General features: G+C 42.2%; 1 protein-coding gene across 2 annotated transcripts in view; it reads right to left on the minus strand.

The window, feature by feature from the left end:
* Positions 1 to 859: 859 nt before the first annotated feature.
* Positions 860 to 19,012, minus strand: part of LOC133538684 (zeta-sarcoglycan-like) — a 449,291-nt gene continuing 431,138 nt past the window's right edge. For both annotated transcript variants that reach the window (XM_061880386.1, XM_061880385.1), the window contains one exon: positions 860 to 1,402. In XM_061880386.1, coding sequence (XP_061736370.1) covers positions 1,193 to 1,402 — 210 coding nt within the window. In that variant the 3' untranslated portion in view covers positions 860 to 1,192. The remainder of the gene's footprint in view (positions 1,403 to 19,012) is intronic.

Below are 19,012 nucleotides of genomic sequence, written 5' to 3' on the forward strand. Positions count from 1 at the left end.
ATTCATTATCTAAAATTTTCTTCTTAAAAAGGATGTTGACATTGTGGTGTTTTGGGATCACAAGTTAAATTGATTTCAGTTCATTTCAATAGATCTGAGATACGAGTTTTTTGAGCTATGTGCTCAGTCGTGGAATTCAATTTGCTTAGTTAGGGTACTACTGTAAATTCTTGACTATGTCTCTGGTTCCATATCGGTCGGCGTCCGGCCCCTGACTCGGACCAGACCAGTTAGTGAACCATGCTTTACAATATCTGTTACAAAACCATTGGTACAAAGTAGAGACAACCATCAGACAGACGTACCGACAGAAGTGTGTCTCTGCTCAACAAATGAAAGTACACTTTTAAATAAAAAAATAGGGGGAAAGTGATGAAGCTGCTGAATGTTAAATGGTTTGCAGTTAACTTTGGTTGACAAATGAGATGGAAATAAGGTGAACGCAACGTTGAAAGCACAATTGGTTATCCTGTGGCACAGTTCTGTGACTGCTCCATGGGGGGTCTTAACATAATATGGATTGAAATTCCAGCAGGGCGGGACGGGGAAGGCCTTTTCCGGTATAGATTGGTCGAGTAGCTGGCCTCAGCTTCCCACTAGACTGACCCAAAAGGGAGGGGTACTCAGCTGAGGTTAAACCAGGGTTCTTGTCTGCCTCCCTGCCGGTGAGGGTTACGGTCATCCCCATTTTTTTTCAGCGCTTCTTGGTCATTCAGTGAACACTGGCCTCACTTTCAAGTGACCCTAACGCCGTACGTGGGAAACACATAACAGCTGTCACAGTTCTGCTGGCCATTCACTTCCTTAACGTGAGACTAAATTCATCCATCTGGTTGACTAACCGCTGGTGCCGGCCCAATCCCTCTTACTGGTGGTTGATTCTCGATTTCCGGAGGTCCAAGAACTCATCCCTGCTGATTGATGTTCTGTTAACTGGAAAACTGGTTGACCGCACAAACTCACATTCCATCCCGACTGGTGCTTTGACATCCTGCCAAGCTTTTTATCCATTTTATTCGACTCATTAAAGAATGTGAATTTGTCGCCATGCTGTAGTCCATGGCGATCTGGTCCGCTGGCTTCCGATATCGATTCAGCCCAGCTTTGATCCGTATTGATTCAGTCGGTTGGCTAGCATTAGCTTTACTCCAATCATCCATAGGTGCTGTCTCTTTTCTTTAGCTCTCCACTTTCAGCTCCAGAGGCAAAAGTTACTCGTGGTTTGGCAGGTCGAGCTTTTCTCCGCCGGGGATAGGTACAGCTTGCCGTTGGCGCAGGCGCAGAGTTCGTACACCCCCGTCTGTTTGGTGTAGGTGGTACCTGCTGCCGCTCCTTCCAATGGGTCCACTGCGCTACCAAGTGGAATGTTGCCCAGACGGATGATATTTGCATCTAGAAAGATCTGAAAGCAAAAGGAATGCAGGTTAAGGACTTGACTTTTGATTGTTGATATATGTCATACAAAATCATGATCAAGTGAGAAACTAAAAGATAGTTAAGCCGATTCTATAAAAGATTATGGTTCAGTTCATTCGGGTATAGTCCGTGCTGTCTTGCTTGTTATGTATGATTTTACAGTATCGGTCACCTTGTATGCAGTGGCAACAAAAACTCGGTCGCTATTTTTCTGGTCCAAACTGAAATTAACTGAACTTTTTGGCTATGTAGCTAAAGTTTTTCTGGCAGAGGGGTTAGTGCGTCTGCCTCACAATACGAAGGTCCTGAGTCGTCCGGAGTTCAATCCCCGGCTCGGGATCTTTCTTTGAGGAGTTTGCATGTTCTCCCCTTGATTGCATGGGTTCCCTACGGGTACTCCAGCTTCCCCCCACCTCCAAAAACATGCACCTGGGGATAGGTTTGAGTTTGAGTTTGAGTTTATTTCGAACATGCAAGCATACAACATGATACATCACAATTTCCAGTTTCTCTTTCCAACATGTTCGAAAAGGAGGAGGAAGAAGCAGAGCTTATTTAATCCTACCCCTTTTCTTTACATAACAGTTGCTAAAACTTTTGTTCACTTCCTGTTCTCAATGTATTCACAAAGTATACTCCATAGGTAATAAGTAATCACGATACAAATAAATAAATAAATAAATAATTGCTTACATTTTATTCCATACGATGAGATAAATCAGATTATTTTGAGAATGAATGAGTGAGTAAAATCAGAATGTTTATCATGGTTCTTCATTTTTGTACTTTGTAAACACTTCCAGTTTGAAGAGTTTCTTGAAATGGATCATATTAGTACATTGTTTGATTGCTTTGCTTAATCCATTCCATAATTTAATTCCACATACTGATATACTGAAGGTTTTAAGTGTTGTACGTGCATACAAATGTTTTAAATTACATTTTTCTCTAAGATTATATTTCTCTTCTTTTGATGATTGGCAACACTAAATTGGCCCTAGTGTGTGAATGTTGTCTGTCTATCTGTGTTGGCGATGCAATGAGGTGGCGACTTGTCCAGGATGTACACCACCTTGTTAAAATGCAGGAACGTATCATGGATTCTGTCTTTATTAACTTAAAAATGTTGTTACAATGTTGGGTACTCGTCAAATTGTAAAGTTTCGCCATTTTGGCCTGAACTTGAAAGGCGTTTTTGATGCCTCTGTTCATGGGGCTTTGAAGTCTCAAGTCTTGAGTCAAACTTTCAACCAGATGGGGCGGAGCTCTGCCTTAGGCAACGAGAAAACACAAGCTATAGTAGGATAAATTATTATTTTCATCTAATCTTGGCATGCACAAAATAAGACTACTACTATTACTTCTTTCTAAAACTTTGAACCCTGCGGCTTATAAGTGTCATGTTGAGGTGGCATCTTTATGCGGGATCGGTCCTCCCAGATGCAGAACGGACAACTCCGGATGTAAGTTATTTCTCATAAATCATACACCGTAGATACAAACAGACACCAACAAGAATACACAGAAAAGCTGGCTGACAGCATGGGAAGCTATGGCAAAGCTTAGCGCGGGAACAAGAATCAAGAATCACATGAATAACCAACGTAACTTGTTGTATGGAGCAAACAAAGAAGCCAGGACGAGTGACTGGCAAAGGCAGGCTTAAATAATGTCTGTGATTACAAACAGGTGAGCGTCCCGAACACCAGAGGCAGGTGAAAAATCACAAGTTACCATGGTAACAACCTCAGGAGGTGCACAAACAGGAACTGAAGGAGTCCAAAACAAACAGAACATAACTAAGCATAACATGATCCAGGCCCACGGATCATGACAATAATAAGGTGCGGCTAATTTATGCATTTTTCTTTGCGGAGGGCAATAATAAAAAGAAAAAACAAACACGCAGTAAGAAGGTGTTTTATTGTTTGTGCTGTGGCACCATTTTTAGACGAGTTCGTTCACTGCAGTACCTGTTAGTGTCTTTCACCAAAATATCACCGTGGAGTTATTGAGTCTGTTTAGCTGGTTGAAGAGCTTACGCAGCTAGTGGGTCCATGACCATGCCTTCTATTTTGTTTGATCAACCGTTTTACTGCCCTGTTACACACACCGTTTGGAAACAATTAAGGTACCGTATTTTTCCGAGTATAAGTCGCTCCGGAGTATAAGTCGCACCTGCCGAAAAGGCCTAATAAAGAAAGAAAAAACATTTATAAGTTGCACTGGAGTATAAGTCGCATTTTTGGGGAAATCTATTTGATAAAACCCAACACCAAGAATAGAAATTTGAATGGCAATTTAAAATAAATAAAGAATAGGCTGGTTATGATGGACAGGCTGAAAAAGTGTACTTTATATGAGGCATAAATAACCAACTGAAAAGCTGCCTGGTATGTTAACCTAACATATTATGGTAAGAGTCATTAATAAAACTATAACATATAGAACATGCTATACGTTTACCAAACAATCCGTCACTCATAATCGCTAAATCCTATGAAATCTTATACGTCTAGCTTCTTACGTGAATGAGTTAAATAATATTTTTGATATTTTACGGTAATGTGTTAATAATTTCACACATAAGTCGGTCCTGAGTATAAGTCACACCCCTGGCCAAACTATGAAAAAAACTGCGACTTGTAGTCTGAAAAATACGGTATGTAAATAAACATTTGCAGAATCTTTTTGTGTAAATAACTCATTTCACAACGTATACATCTAGTCTTGTCCGGCTAATATATGATTTTTTTTTCTTCTTAAATTTAGTGGGTGTGGCACATATACCAGTGCACTCTATATTTAAAAAAAATACAGGAGTTTTCATTCCTCACGAATGCTATGTTCGTCCATCCATCCATTTTCCTACCGCTTATTCCCTTTAGGGTCGCGGGGGGCGCTGGTGCCTATCTCAGCTACAATCGGGCGGAAGGTGGAGTACACCCTGGACAAGTATCCACCTCATCGCAGATGCTAAGTTCAGTCAGGATTAAATAATTAATTGTTCTGTTTTTTTGTTGGCTTGTTTGCAACACTTTCAAAGAATGCCGTAGCCTCGATACTAGGCTTTGTATAAACATGTTTGGCATAAACATGTATAAACACAATTTTGACAGTGTGGTCCTGGTATAGATTAAAAAATATATATATTTCTATTACGTCCTTGAATAGTCCTGTGGTTCTAGTGTTAAAAAACACTTTCCCTGGATACAAGCAACTCTTTTCTAAGGATAACAACCATCGTCAGCTCTGTAAAATGATCCAAAATACAACTGTGGTCATCCGGAAGGCCCAGCGGAGACTCCACCTCCTGAGGGTGCTGAGGAAGAACAGACTGGAGAGGCAGCTGATGGTGACATTCTATCGCTCGGCTGTCGAGCGCCTGCTGACGTACTGCATAACAGTGTGGTACGCCAGCTGCACTGAAGCAGACAAACAGGCGATTTAGAGGGTGATAAAGTCTGCACAAAAAAATCATCGGCTGCCCCCTGCTCTCCCTGAAGGATTTACATAACGCCTGTTGCCTTAAGAAAGCAAAAACCATCACCCAAGACAGCACACACCCTGGTTACCACCTGTTCCTCCTGCTACCATCGGGCAGGCGCTACAGGTGCATCTGAGCCAGAACAAACAGCCTCAGAGACAGCTTTTTTCCCAGAGCTGACTCCACCTTGTATCGCTCAGCCGTCGAGAGCCTGCTGACGTACTGCATAACAGTGTGGTACGCCAGCTGCACTGAAGCAGACAGACAGGCAATTCAGAGGGTCATAAAGTCTGCACAAAAAAATCACCGGCTGCCCCCTGCCCTCCCTGAAGGATTTACATAACGCCTGTTGCCTTAAGAAAGCAAAAACCATCACCAAAGACAGCACACACCCTGGTTACCACCTGTTCCTCCTGCTACCATCGGGCAGGCGCTACAGGTGCATCTGAGCCAGAACAAACAGCCTCAGAGACAGCTTTTTTCCCAGAGCTGACTCCACCTTGTATCGCTCAGCCGTCGAGAGCCTGCTGACGTACTGCATAACAGTGTGGTACGCCAGCTGCACTGAAGCAGACAGACAGGCAATTCAGAGGGTCATAAAGTCTGCACAAAAAAATCACCGGCTGCCCCCTGCCCTCCCTGAAGGATTTACATAACGCCTGTTGCCTTAAGAAAGCAAAAACCATCACCAAAGACAGCACACACCCTGGTTACCACCTGTTCCTCCTGCTACCATCGGGCAGGCGCTACAGGTGCATCTGAGCCAGAACAAACAGCCTCAGAGACAGCTTTTTTCCCAGAGCTGACTCCACCTTCTATCGCTCAGCCGTAGAGAGCCTGCTGACGTACTGCATAACAGTGTGGTACGCCAGCTGCACTGAAGCAGACGAACAGGCAATTCAGAGGGTGACAAAGTCTGCACAAAAAAACCATCGGCTGCCCCCTGCCCTCCCTGAAGGATTTACATAACGCCTGTTGCCTTAAGAAAGCAAAAAACATCACCAAAGAGAGCACACACCCTGGTTACCACCAGTTCCTCCTGCTACCATCGGGCAGGCGCTACAGGTGCATCAGAGCCAGAACAAACAAGCTTTTTTCCCAGAGCTGACACCATGTTGAACTCTAACTTATAATAATAATAATTCACCCCCGTACAATATCCTGCCTAGTACCCCACTGTGCAACATTACCCTTCGAGTGCAATACGTCCGACACTGATTGTTATTTATTACTTCGGTACTCTTGTCTTGATCTGTATATTGTACAGTATTTTGTATTTCGACAGTGTTTTGTATATTGTACAGGATTGCTTGTTATTTTTATTGGCTAGTAGTTTATTTCAATTGTTAGTTTTTCAATCAATCAATCAATCAATCAATCAATGTTTACTTATATAGCCCTAAATCACTAGTGTCTCAAAGGGCTGCACAAACCACCACGACATCCTCGGTAGGCCCACATAAGGGCAAGGAAAACTCACACCCAGTGGGACGTCGGTGACAATGATGACTATGAGAACCTTAGAGAGGAGGAAAGCAATGGATGTCGAGCGGGTCTAACATGATACTGTGAAAGTTCAATCCACAATGGATCCAACACAGTCGCGAGAGTCCAGTCCAAAGCGGATTCAACACAGCAGCGAGAGTCCCGTTCACAGCGGAGCCAGCAGGAAACCATCCCAAGCGGAGGCGGATCAGCAGCGCAGAGATGTCCACAGCCGTTTTTCCTTTATTTTACCCCATATTTGTTCCCACAACCGCACCTTAAATTGGAGTCTTTAATCTCGTTATATGCAAATATAATGACAATAAAGTCCATTCTATTCTATTCAAGTGACTCTTTTCCACCTCTTTTAAAAAAAAAAAAAAACTTTCCAAAAATCTAATGTTGGACAAAACTTTAAGAGATGTTCTTAAATGGTTTCCAATCCAAACAGACGAGAGGGCAGTTCGAGGTCTTTGATTTTTGGACGGACCAATGGCTCTGATTGATCAACTACCGAGGAGTGTCTGTTAAAACAGAGGAAGATCGAATGCAGGAAAAAAAGGATTTCACTTTTTCAATTTTAAGATGGAATACCAAATGAAAGGGTGACTAATAACAGATCGACAGCCCCGTGAGGCAAGTGCACATTTAATGTCATTTAGAGGTTGTGGATTGAAGCGGGGGGGGGTGGGATTGTAAGTAAGCGGGATGACAATCCAGTTGTGAGTGTAGTCGTATAGAAATATGGGACACAGAAAGGAGAAAAAAAAACAACATAATGGAACGGGAATGGACAGGAGAGGAGAGACAGATTCACACGTGAGAAGCAATTACTTTAACTAATGATTTCACTCTGGCTGACGGCGCATATCTCCACTCGACACGGGAGTAAAGAACAGTTGCATCTTAAATTGACTTTTTAAATATCAGCGTCGCTAAAAGCCTGCATCCATCAGCCCCGGACACCCCGCTATGCACTGTAGGTTAAAATAACATTTGAAAAGGTGGGGCGGTTGGGTTGGGTAGAGTTGGCCGTGCCAGCAACTTGAGGGTTCCAGGTTCGATCCCCGCTCCTGCCGTCCTAGTCACTGCCGTTGTGTCTTTGGGCAAGACACTTCGCCAACCTGCTCCCAGTGCCACCCACACTGGTCTAAATGTAACTTAGATATTGGGTTTCGCTGTGTAAAGGAGCTTTGAGTCACTAGAGAAAAGCGCTATATAAATATAATTCACTTCACTTTCAATCATTGACTCAACTCTCTTTGTATAAATACTTGCGGTCTCCTCAGGTGCTTGTATATGTCAGAGTTAGTTGTTGACGAACCCCAAGATGCAGAGATGGAGGCAGGCATCGGATGGGAAAACATGATTTATTTAAAATACAAGAACAAGTACAAACAAAAGGGTAATAACCAAAAGCGCGCACGAGGCGGATGACAAACTAAAAGAGCTAGCATGGGAGCTAGAAAACAAAAGGAGCTTGGCATGGAGGCTAGCAAAAACAAAAGGGCCTAGCGTGGAAAGTAGCGGGCAGCAAGCAGGAAAACAGAAGTCATAACGTGTCGTACAAAGACAAATTGAAAACAAATTGGAAGCAGGGAACAGAAGACAGTAAGCTACATACACAAAGCTACCAAATATAGCTTACCGCTACGCTGCAACAACACGACACGACAGGAGCGACAATACATGACAATAATCCAGCAGTGACTGGATGGGTAGACAGGTCTAAATAGGAGCGGACTGATTGACACCAGGTGTGGCCAATTGCCAATCAGCCGCAGCTGAGGGGGAACACAGCACTCAGGGAGAAAGACAGGAAAGCAACAAAATAAGAGTGCTGACAGGAACTAAGGACACAAAATACTAAACACAGAGGACACACTTAAACACAAACAGACTGTCAGTGGCAAGTCTGACGGTATAAAAAACAATTTGCCATCATTGGACCGTCATCGATTTGTTGTTTCAGAAATAAAATGAATCGCAATTTTCATTTGTAATGATTCTTAATCAATTAAAACATCTGAATTATTTTTTTTATTTTGTAGCTTTATTTTTTTGGTTTCCTGTTCGGCCCATTCAGACAAAACATATTGTTGAATCAGTGGCCGAGTGGTTAGAGTGTCCGCCCTGAGGTCGGTAGGTTGTGAGTTCAAACCAAAGACTATAAAAATAGGACCCATTACCTCCCTGCTGGGTTGAATCACCAGAAAATTATTCCCGGGCGTGGCCACTGCTGCTGCCCACTGCTCCCCTCACCTCCCAGGGGGTGATCAAGGGTGATGGGTCAAATGCAGAGAATTATTTCGCCAAACTTAGTGTGTGTGTGACTATCAGTGGTACTTTAACTTTAGAATCAGTAGTTTTATTGCCATTGTTTGAGAACCGGTTGCCAAACTAGGAATTTTTCTCGGTGCAATCGTGCAAAGTAAAACACATATAACAAAGATTAGGTAATAAAAATGAGCTGGAACTGAGCTATCAGATCTCGTTGTTGTGCATGTCTGATGGCCGAGGGGAAAAATTGTTCTGGTGGCGGGAGGCATGGGTCTGGATGGACCGTAGTCCCCTGCCTGAGGGGGTGATGGGAGAATAGTTTGTGTCCAGGGTGAGAAGAGTCAGCTGTGATCCGACCCACATGCCTTCCGGTCTTGGAGGAGAACAGGTTCTGGAGGGATGGGAGCCTGCAGCCCAATGACCTTCTCAGCAGCACGTACCATGCGCCGCAGTCGATGCTTGTGGTGCCGGGGAATCACACGGTGATTTAGTGCCCATATCTGCTGATATATTTACTTTAGAAAAGAAAACTGTAGGATACGTCTCATTTTGCTTTATTCGTATTTGCCTTGACCAAAGTATTGGTATTGAGATATGTGGGGACTGCAATATGACTCAAGTAAATAACACCAAAATGTTATATATTTCATTGAAAATATAGAACAACATATAAATGATAAATGGGTTGTACTTGTATAGCGCTTTTCTACCTTCAAGGTACTCAAAGCGCTTTGACACTACTTCCACATTTACCCATTCACACACACATTCACACACTGATGGAGGGAGCTGTCATGCAAGGCGCCAACCAGCACCCATCAGGAGCAAGGGTGAAGTGTCTTGCTCAGGACACAACGGACGTGACGAGGTTTGTACTAGGTGGGATTTGAACCAGGGACCCTCGGGTTGCGCACGGCCACTCTCCCCACTGCGCCACGCCGTCCCCAAATGGGGACGTATAGAAATATGGGGCATCGTCCCCAGTGCTCAAAAATCCATCTAAATGTTTTAGTACGACTTTGGTAAACTACCAAGATTGTACTGTGCTTCAACGTACGAGTATTATTATGGTGTGTGTAGAAGGTAAGACATTATCTGGCGTTTTTCTTTCCTTCTGGTACCTGCTGATCTGTATTTGGGATCTGCATGAATTGATTAACGTGGACCCCGACTTAAACAAGTTGAAAAACTTATTCGGGTGTTACCATTTAGTGGTCAATTGTACGGAATATGTACTGTACTTTGCAATCTACTAATAAAAGTATCAATCAATCAATCAATCAAAGCATAAGTTCTGAAAATGTGCACGGGTCCGCCTTTAGTGGATACGCTTCTTCTTTGACTCTATGTTCTTGTTATGGGCCATTCATCCTTCACTGTTGCCATTTCTAATACAAAGTGGTTGTTGCGGCGGGGTTGCAGCTTGATGCGAGGTTTGTTCCCCCGGGATGCAAACGGATCACTCCGGACAGGACTTGAAGGTAGGAGCATGGTTTATTCTTAAAAATCAAACACGCACCAAAAACACAAAACAAGCAGAAGGAAAACATGGGAAGCCAAGGTTACCTATTAGGACAGGAAGCACAAACTCAGAAACAAGAACAACCTCGTAACTGTTGCATGAAGCAAGCAAAGAAGCCAGGACGAGTGTGGCGAGAGAGGTGAATAAATAGCTCACTGATTAGTGATCGACTGCAGATGAGCGTGCCGACCATTACAGTAGTAACCAGAGTCAGGTGAACCAAATTAATCCCCGTAGAAACCAAAACAAATCCAGAGATGCACAAAACATGAACTAAAGGAGTCCAAAAAACAGCAGAAAATAACAAAACATTAGACAGCAGTGTAAAGTTCTTACTTACATCCATCAGTAAACTCGTCATGACAGCACTAAAAACATACCGGTGTGGTGAGTTTACATCATTCACCCAAGGAACCTCGGTTATTAGAAGTGGCTCTTTCACGGGATACGAGTGAGCCCCGGACGATGAGATGCTGCTCCCTTGTTGATTTAAGTAAAGTCTGAAAGTCATTAAAACAGTTAGCTCCATCTTTTGACACTTCTTCCACTCCCGTCCTTGCACGCTACACCGCTACAACAAAGATCACGAAGAAAAGACGCTTCTGAAGGTGAGCCACGTAAATAAGACCGCCCACAAAACGGTGCATTCTCAAGCGACTGTCAGAAAGCGTCTTGAAGATGATCTGTAAAACATCATCCATGCAACATTTAAATGAAAGAACCACCATTACATGTTATGTAGACCACAAGGAAGCGTTTTACATTTACGAAAAAATTATAATTATATGACCACTTTAACGCGTCCTATAATCAGGGTGCGCCTTTTGTATGAAAATAGACATGACTAGACCCGTTCATCGGCAGTGCGCCTTATAATCCAGTGCGCCCTATAGTCCGGAAAATACGGCACAATGAACATTTATCAGAACAGTTTGTCTATTTTACAGAGGAATGCATTTAATCATAGAACTGGTAACATATGTTGTTAAAAATATTGATTTAGTATTTAGAATCCTTTTGAATCGATAATGGAGTCTGAGTCGAATCGTTACCAACAAGAATTGAATCGAATCGCCCAAACATTCACAGCCCTGGGTAATATACACACACGGTGCATGTACATCGTGAGGCATTTATACTTTGAGGCACTCACCTTTTGTTTATTTTTGGTTTAAGCATGAGATACTTTTTTACCTGCACACTGCCTCCCGCTGTTTCCGACATCTACAAAGCAATTACTTAACGGCGGCCACTTACTGATATGGAAGGGAATTACACGATTACTCTGCCGAGCTCTAGAAGGCACCGACCACTCAACAACAACACATAATTTGCAGAATATAATTACTGTTTTGCAAAAAAATGTTTTAACCCAAATAGGTGAAATTAGATCATTCAATGTTTATTTATTTAAACCTGAATCACAAATGTCTCAAAGGACTGTACAAACCATTACGACTACGACATCCTCGGAAGAACCCACATAAGGGCAAGCAAACTATCAAGATTGTACTGTGCTTCAAAATACAAGTATTATTATAGTGTGTGTAGAAGGTAAGACATTATCCGGCGTTTTTCTTTCCTTCTGGTACCTGCTGATCTGTATTTGGGATCTGCATAAGTCCTGAACATGTGCAGAGGTCCGCCTTTAGTGGATACGCTTCTTCTTTTACTCGGTGTTCTTGTTAGGGACATTCATCCTCCACTGTTGCCATTTCTAATACAAAGTGGTTGTTACAAAGACAAGATATTTGATGTTTAAACTCATAATCTCCCACAGCACACCAGACTGTATTTCACGGCACACTAGCGGTTAAAAAACACTGGCCTAATGTACGGCATCATTCTGGTTGTGCTAACTGACCTCGAAGCAATTTGATTCGGTAAATGGTGTAATGATAAATTTGACCAGTAGATGGCAGTCATACGTAAGAGATACATGTAGACTGCAATATAATGGCAGTGAACAACACCAAAACTTTAAATGTTCCATTGAGAAAATAGAACAAAGTGTTTTTATTACGACTTCGGTAAGCTATGAATTTTCACCGCTTGATGGATTGTCGGCGCATTAACCTTCGTCTTGTGTTAGGCCCGTTTTAGTTTTTAAATGCATAAAAACACCACATACATTTATTTTTTTGCATCAAAGCTTTTTGACTTTGTCAGGAACCTCTTTGTCAACAAAATAAAACATTTTAATTTTTTTCACTAAATTATAAAATGCTCTGGTAGAAATTATGCCCTTGGTGTTGTTAGGGTCGGTTTCGACCCGGTTATAAAAATAAGATGATAAAGCAATGATAAGAGCCAAAACTGAACACACTGACAGCCAGCTCCTCTCCCAATCATGTGAGATTTAGTGGATTCTCATTTTACCTTGTTATCCGGTACAAAAACAAACAAAAGACGGACACTAAAAGTGTCACTTTTTGCCACTCTGATTTTGTTTTTTTATTAGTTTTGGAACTAGTAATCTATTTCTCTTGGTTTCATTTGCTTGATTGGTTGTTTGTTTGATGTTGGATTTCTGTTGCTGAAAAAAATACTTTTTAGCCTTTTTCTTGAAATAAATATATATGGGTCGAAATTGACCCGTAACACCATAGATGTTACTATAGTTAAAATTCTTAAAATGAAAAAATAAACAAAACACATTTATTTAAGAGATGTGTTCTAATACCCCTTAGTAATAGTTAGGTAACACAACAACCTTTTTTTTTATTTATATGATTCTCTTGAGGTTCGTTTTACCATTTTTAAAAATTGAAATTGAGGGGTATACTGACAAAATAAGGCCCGATGGCCCAAACCAAAAATATTAAAACCAATATTTTCAAGGATAAGGAAGCCTAACGAGGTAACCAAGAGATGAGAAACAAATTGGATGATAGATAATTGTTTTAGTGTATTTTACAGCTGATTTAAAACATGGGTCAAAACCGACCCGTTAACATAAGAGATGGTAACAGAAAGCTAACACAAGAGGAAGGTTAAATGGACGAGTGTAAGAACTGCAAAATAGCAGATATATTACCTGGCGTTTTCATCCCATCCATCCATTTTCAACCGCTTATTCCCTTTTTTTTGGGAGGTCGCGGGGGGCGCTGGCGCCTATCTCAGCTACAATCGGGCGGAAGGCGGGGTGCACCCTGGACAAGTCGCCACCTCATCGCAGGGCCAACACAGATAGACAGACAACATTCACACTCACATTCACACACTAGGGACCATTTAGTGTTGCCAATCAACCTATCCCCAGGTGCATGTTTTTGGGGGTGGGAGGAAGCCGGAGTACCCGGAGAGAACCCACGCATTCACGGGGAGAACATGCAAACTCCACACAGAAAGATCCCGGGCCTGGATTTGAACCCAGGACTGCAGGACCTTCGTATTGTGAGGCAGATGCACTAACCCCTCTGCCACCGTGAAGCCTACCTGGCGTTTTGTTCCGCAATATTATTTAAAACCAACTTTTCTTACCTTCTGGTACCTGCTGATGTGTATTTGACATCTGCATAAGTCCTAAAAATCTGCGTGCATCCGCAATTGTAGATCCGCTCATCGACAGTGCCCCATGGTCCCAAATATACGAAAATCCTGACCCGTAGTTTAAAACAGGTTGCTGGGAATGTACCAGACAATTTCCAAATACTGAGTGATGACTTCATCAGATCCATGTTGCACACCTGTCGTCTTCTGCTGGCCTCCCCAATAAAAATAAAAAAAACTGCTCTGGCTCTGTTATTGCTGTTCGGAGGAATGAATTCAGTCATGGTTGGCGACGTGGCTGAAATGTCGTTTGACACAACATACCTGGTATGACAAAGACAACCTGAAATGAACTACGGCACGGCGATTTGGTGCAGGAATGAGGAGGGATGGGTTTTTACGTGAGTTAATACCATTTGAATTACTGTTTTCTCTTCCATAACACTGGAGACAAGTAACACAATAGCACAGAGGAAGGCAACTGGGGTACTTTAGGGGAAAAAAGTAGGGAGGAATGCAGGGAGGACGGAGAGTTGAGAGGCATAGGATGCTGATTATAAGATTGTAAGGGGGAAGGCAATTTGTGGATAGATACCATGGTTTGCTGAGGAAGGATTGAAGGAAAAGGAGAAGTGGTGGAATGCATGTGTGATAGGTAACAGAAAACTAAGATTAGTAACATAGAAATGTTGGGTGGAGGAATGGTAGTTCGGATTGTTGGGAATGAAGGAACTGGAAATAATAAAAAAATATATACATAGTTTAAATTCAGATTAGCACTGGTATTTCCTTCTAATTAAACTGTTTTTAAAGGCCTACTGAAACCCACTACTACCAACCACGCAGTCTGATAGTTGATATATCAATGATGAAATATTAACATTGCAACACATGCCAATGCGGCCTTTTTAGTTTATTGAATTGCAATTTTAAATTTCGCGCGAAGTATCCTGTTGAAAACGTCAGTATGGTGACGTCTCGGATTGTAGCAGACATCTTTTCCCCGTCCGATCCCAGGTATAAGTAGTCTGCTTTAATCGCATATTTACACAGTATTCTGGACAACTGTGTTGCGGAATCTTTTTCAATCCGTTCAGTTAATAATGGAGACGTCAAAGAAGAACGATGTAGGTGGGAAGCGGTGTATTGCAGCTGCCGTTAGCAAAAAAAACACAGACGGTGTTTCCTTGTTTACATTCCCGAAGGTGAAAACTTACTATGGAACAGAGCGGTCAGGCGCACATGGTTCCCGACCACATGTCAACCGGCAGGTTTCGGTGAGAAAATTGTGGTAATAAGTCGGCTCTTACTGTAGACATGAGCGGAACTTACCTCCTACCTCGTGCACCTGTCAAAGAGGCAGCCGCGTGGCTTCCCTCAGAGACACTGGCGGTCACCACACCCCTCCGACTTTCAGATACGACAGTATAATCTCACTACAACAGTAGTAAGTCAATAAGCAGATAAGGGATTTTCCAGAATTATCCTAGTAAATGTGTCTAATAACATCTGAATAGCTCCCACTGCCCTGTCTTTTTTTTTCTAGTCCTTCACTCTCACTATCCTCATCCACAAATCTTTCATCCTCGCTCAAATTAATGGGGAAATTGTCGCTTTTTCGGTCCGAATCACTCTCGCTGCTGGTGGCCATGATTGTAAACAATGTGAGGATGTGAGGAGCTTCACAATCCGTGACGTCACACGCACATTGTCTGCTTCTTCCGGTACAGGCAAGGCTTTTTTATTAGCGACCAAAAGTTGCAAACTTTATCGTCGATGTTCCTTTCAGCAAAAATATGGCAATATCGCGAAATGATCAAGTATGACACGTTGAATGGACCTGCTATTCCCGTTTAAATAAGAACATCTCATTTCAGTAGGCCTTTAGGTATGACTTTTGAATAACTGCATCATTTTAATGACACGTAAATGACATTTTTTTAGACACACTGTTGGTATCCAACTACAACATGGGTGTCAAACTCTGGCCAGCGGTCCAAATTTGGCCCGCCCTACAATTTCATTTGGCCCTTAAGGCAATATCAAATTAAAATTAGAGCTGGCCCGCAGGGACTATAAAGGCACTGCCTTTAGCGTTGTCTACAATATGTTGTCACGTCCGCTTTTACTCAAAACAAACAGCGTGCCGGCCAAGTCACATGATATATGCGACTTGTACACACACTTAAGTGAATGCCAAGCATACTTGCTAGACAGCCATACAGGTCCGACTGAGGGTGGCCATATAAACAACTTTAACACTGTTATAAATATGCGCCACACTGTGAACCCACACTATACAAGAATGACTAACACATTTCGGGAGAACATCCACACCGTAACACAACATAAACACAACAGAACAAATACCCAGAACCCCTTGCAGCACTGGCTACCACCAAAACCCGCCCCCCACCACCACCCCACCCATCTCGTTATTATTTTATTTTAAGATGTATTTGCCTGTGGAAAAATGTAATGTTGATATTTACCTATAGAAAATAGGCATTAAATGTTTTATTTAAATTGTATTTATTTGACCATTTATTTTTTTTCCGTTTGTTTTTGAATGTTGATTTTGCACTATTAATTTATATAATTATTGCTTGTTCCATATTCATTGTTTAAGCAAATCAGTGTAGCAAACTGAGCAGTAATTAATTTATTCATGCACTTTCTCTTGTTACTTCAAGGCTTGAATGTTTGATTCATTCATTATTGTTATTTATTTTCAAATGTATTATTAGCCAGTGGACAAAATTTATTTTGATATTTACCTCAGAAGGCTGCAAATAGAAAAGAGGCACTCAATTTTTATTAAAATTTTATTTGATATGCTTTTGATATTTTTTTATTATCATTATTACTATTTGAAACAAAATTTTGCACGTCACTATAAAGATATATAAGCCTGGCTTGTTCAATATTCAATGCAAAACTTGTTTGGGTCCCTATTAAAAGGTTAATTTGTTCAACCTTGGCCCGCGGCTGAGTTCAGTTTAAAATTTTGACCCACTCTTTATTTGACTTTGACACCCCTGAACTACAAGAACACACTTCCAAGATGCATCACTGTATTTTTCGGACAATAAGGCACACTTAAAATCGTTTAATTTTCTCAAAAATGGACAGTATACCTTATAACCCGGTGCGCCTACCGCCCTCAAAGCTTTTATATTCGGTACATCGTGTAATGATAAGTGTGACCGGTAGATGGCAGTCAGACATAAGATATACGCCAGTAAACAACAGCGGCACTTTAAATTTTCCATTGAAAATATAGAACATTACACACGGCGCTCAAAAATCTGTCAAAATGTTTTAGTACCACTTCGGTAAGCTATGAAGCTGCAACTCTTGATAGATTGTCGGCGCGTTAAACATACGAGTATTATTGTGGTGCGTGTATAATGACCGCAAAATGGCACTGGGGGTGGACTGCGGACCTGCAGCGAAACTGGGTGTGACAGGACCGGCTTCGAGATCAGCGACAGGTGCGTAGATGGTCCACCTGGGCCTGATTATCTAATCACCTGTCGCTCCGTTAGCCGGGGAGGAGAGTTGAGTTGAGTTAGGGGTGGAGCGCGAGTGAGAGCGAGAGTGACGACACTGGAGAGAAACCATTCGTGTGCTCAATTGCTAGAAAAGACAACTGCCGAGAAGCACCCCAAGAGACTTTGCACGTTTTATTGTAAACTAAAACATTGTTGTCAACCTGGAAGAGCCTGGCATGTCGGTAATTGTTGGTCCGAAGAACCCGGAAGTGCAAGACTTCCAAAGGTATCTACTTGCAGAAATTATCTGGCATTTTGTTTCCCAATATTATGCAAAACCAGCATTTCTTACCATCTGGTACCTGCTGATCCGTAGTTAGGATCTGCATAAGTACTGACAATTTTTGTGCGTCCGACACCGTAGTCGATAAGCTTCTCCTTGTTCTCTACCTTCTTGTTATGTGACATTCATCTTCCTCTGTTGCCATTTCTAAAATAAAGTAGCGTAAAGTTGTTACTTATATCCGTCAGTAGACTCGCTATCAAAGCGCTAACAATTGTAATGAGTTTACATTATTCACCCACGGAACTTTAGTTATTAGAGGGTTCCAGTCGGACGTTTTTTCCGTGTTGATTTTGCATTATTGAGCCACGGATGAGGAGATGCTGCTCCGTTATTGATTTAAGTAAAGTTTGGATGTCATTAAAACAGTCAGCTCCATCTTTGGACACTTCTTCCACCCCCGTCCTTGCACGCTACACCGAAGGGGAGCCACGTAGATAAGACCGCCCTCAAAACGGCGCATCCTGAAGAGACGCTCAGAAAGCGACTTGAAAATGGTCTGTAAAACATTATCTATGCAACACTTTCACCAAAGAACCACCATTACATGTTATGTAGCCAACAAGATAGAGTTTTAAACTTGGAAAATAAATCATAATATGCGCCTTATAATCCGGTGCGACTTTTGTATGAAAAAAAACCTGAATAGACCCGCTCAAGGGCAGTGTGCGCTCTGTGCGCCCTATGGTCCGAAAAATACGGTATATGCATTTTAATGGTCCGCTACTATAAAAATATATATGCTGTAACAGTAATATGTCCTGAGGGCTCATGTTAACCAAACATGAGAAGCATTTGGGTAATATTCTTAGGCACTGATCTACTAAGATCCAAATAACACATCCTAAATAGCGTCCGCAAACTACATACTAGTGTCCACTGTTAAAAAAAAGACTTAAAAACGCAGCAGTTCACATCCAAATGCCCAGACCGCATTATTTGACGCTTTGGCATTTTTTAATCATCAAATATTAAAGCGACATTAAAAAGTCAATAGAGGAAATCATTATGGGTCCCCTGTAAAAAGGGGGGGCGTGGCCTGCGGACCTGCAACGAAACGAGGTGTGCCAGGACCAGCTGCGAGATCAGCGACAGGTGCGTAGATGGCCCACCTGGGCCTGCTTATCTAATCACCAGTCCCTCGCTCCGTTAAAGGGCAGCAGCCGGGGAGGAGAGAGGTGTTGGAGTTGGAGCAAGAGCGAACCGGAGACAGACAAGACAATTGCTGAAAAGCACAGAGACACTATATCAGAAAATAAAACAGTGTTGTAATCCCGATACGGGCTGTCATGTCGGTGCTTGGTGGTCCGAGGAACCCCCTGGAGGAAAAACCTCCACAAAAAAATATTATAATTTAGCACACAATGTTCAACTGCCCCAATTTCCTACACACAAACATACAACAACACAAAAAGGCAGCAATGACACAAACAGGTGGGAGGTGGTGATGCTATCTGAGAGCATTACACAGACCATTAGGTGGGTTGAATGGA

This window comes from Nerophis ophidion, linkage group LG20 (genome assembly GCF_033978795.1).
Source record: "Nerophis ophidion isolate RoL-2023_Sa linkage group LG20, RoL_Noph_v1.0, whole genome shotgun sequence".
NCBI lineage: Eukaryota > Metazoa > Chordata > Actinopteri > Syngnathiformes > Syngnathidae > Nerophis > Nerophis ophidion.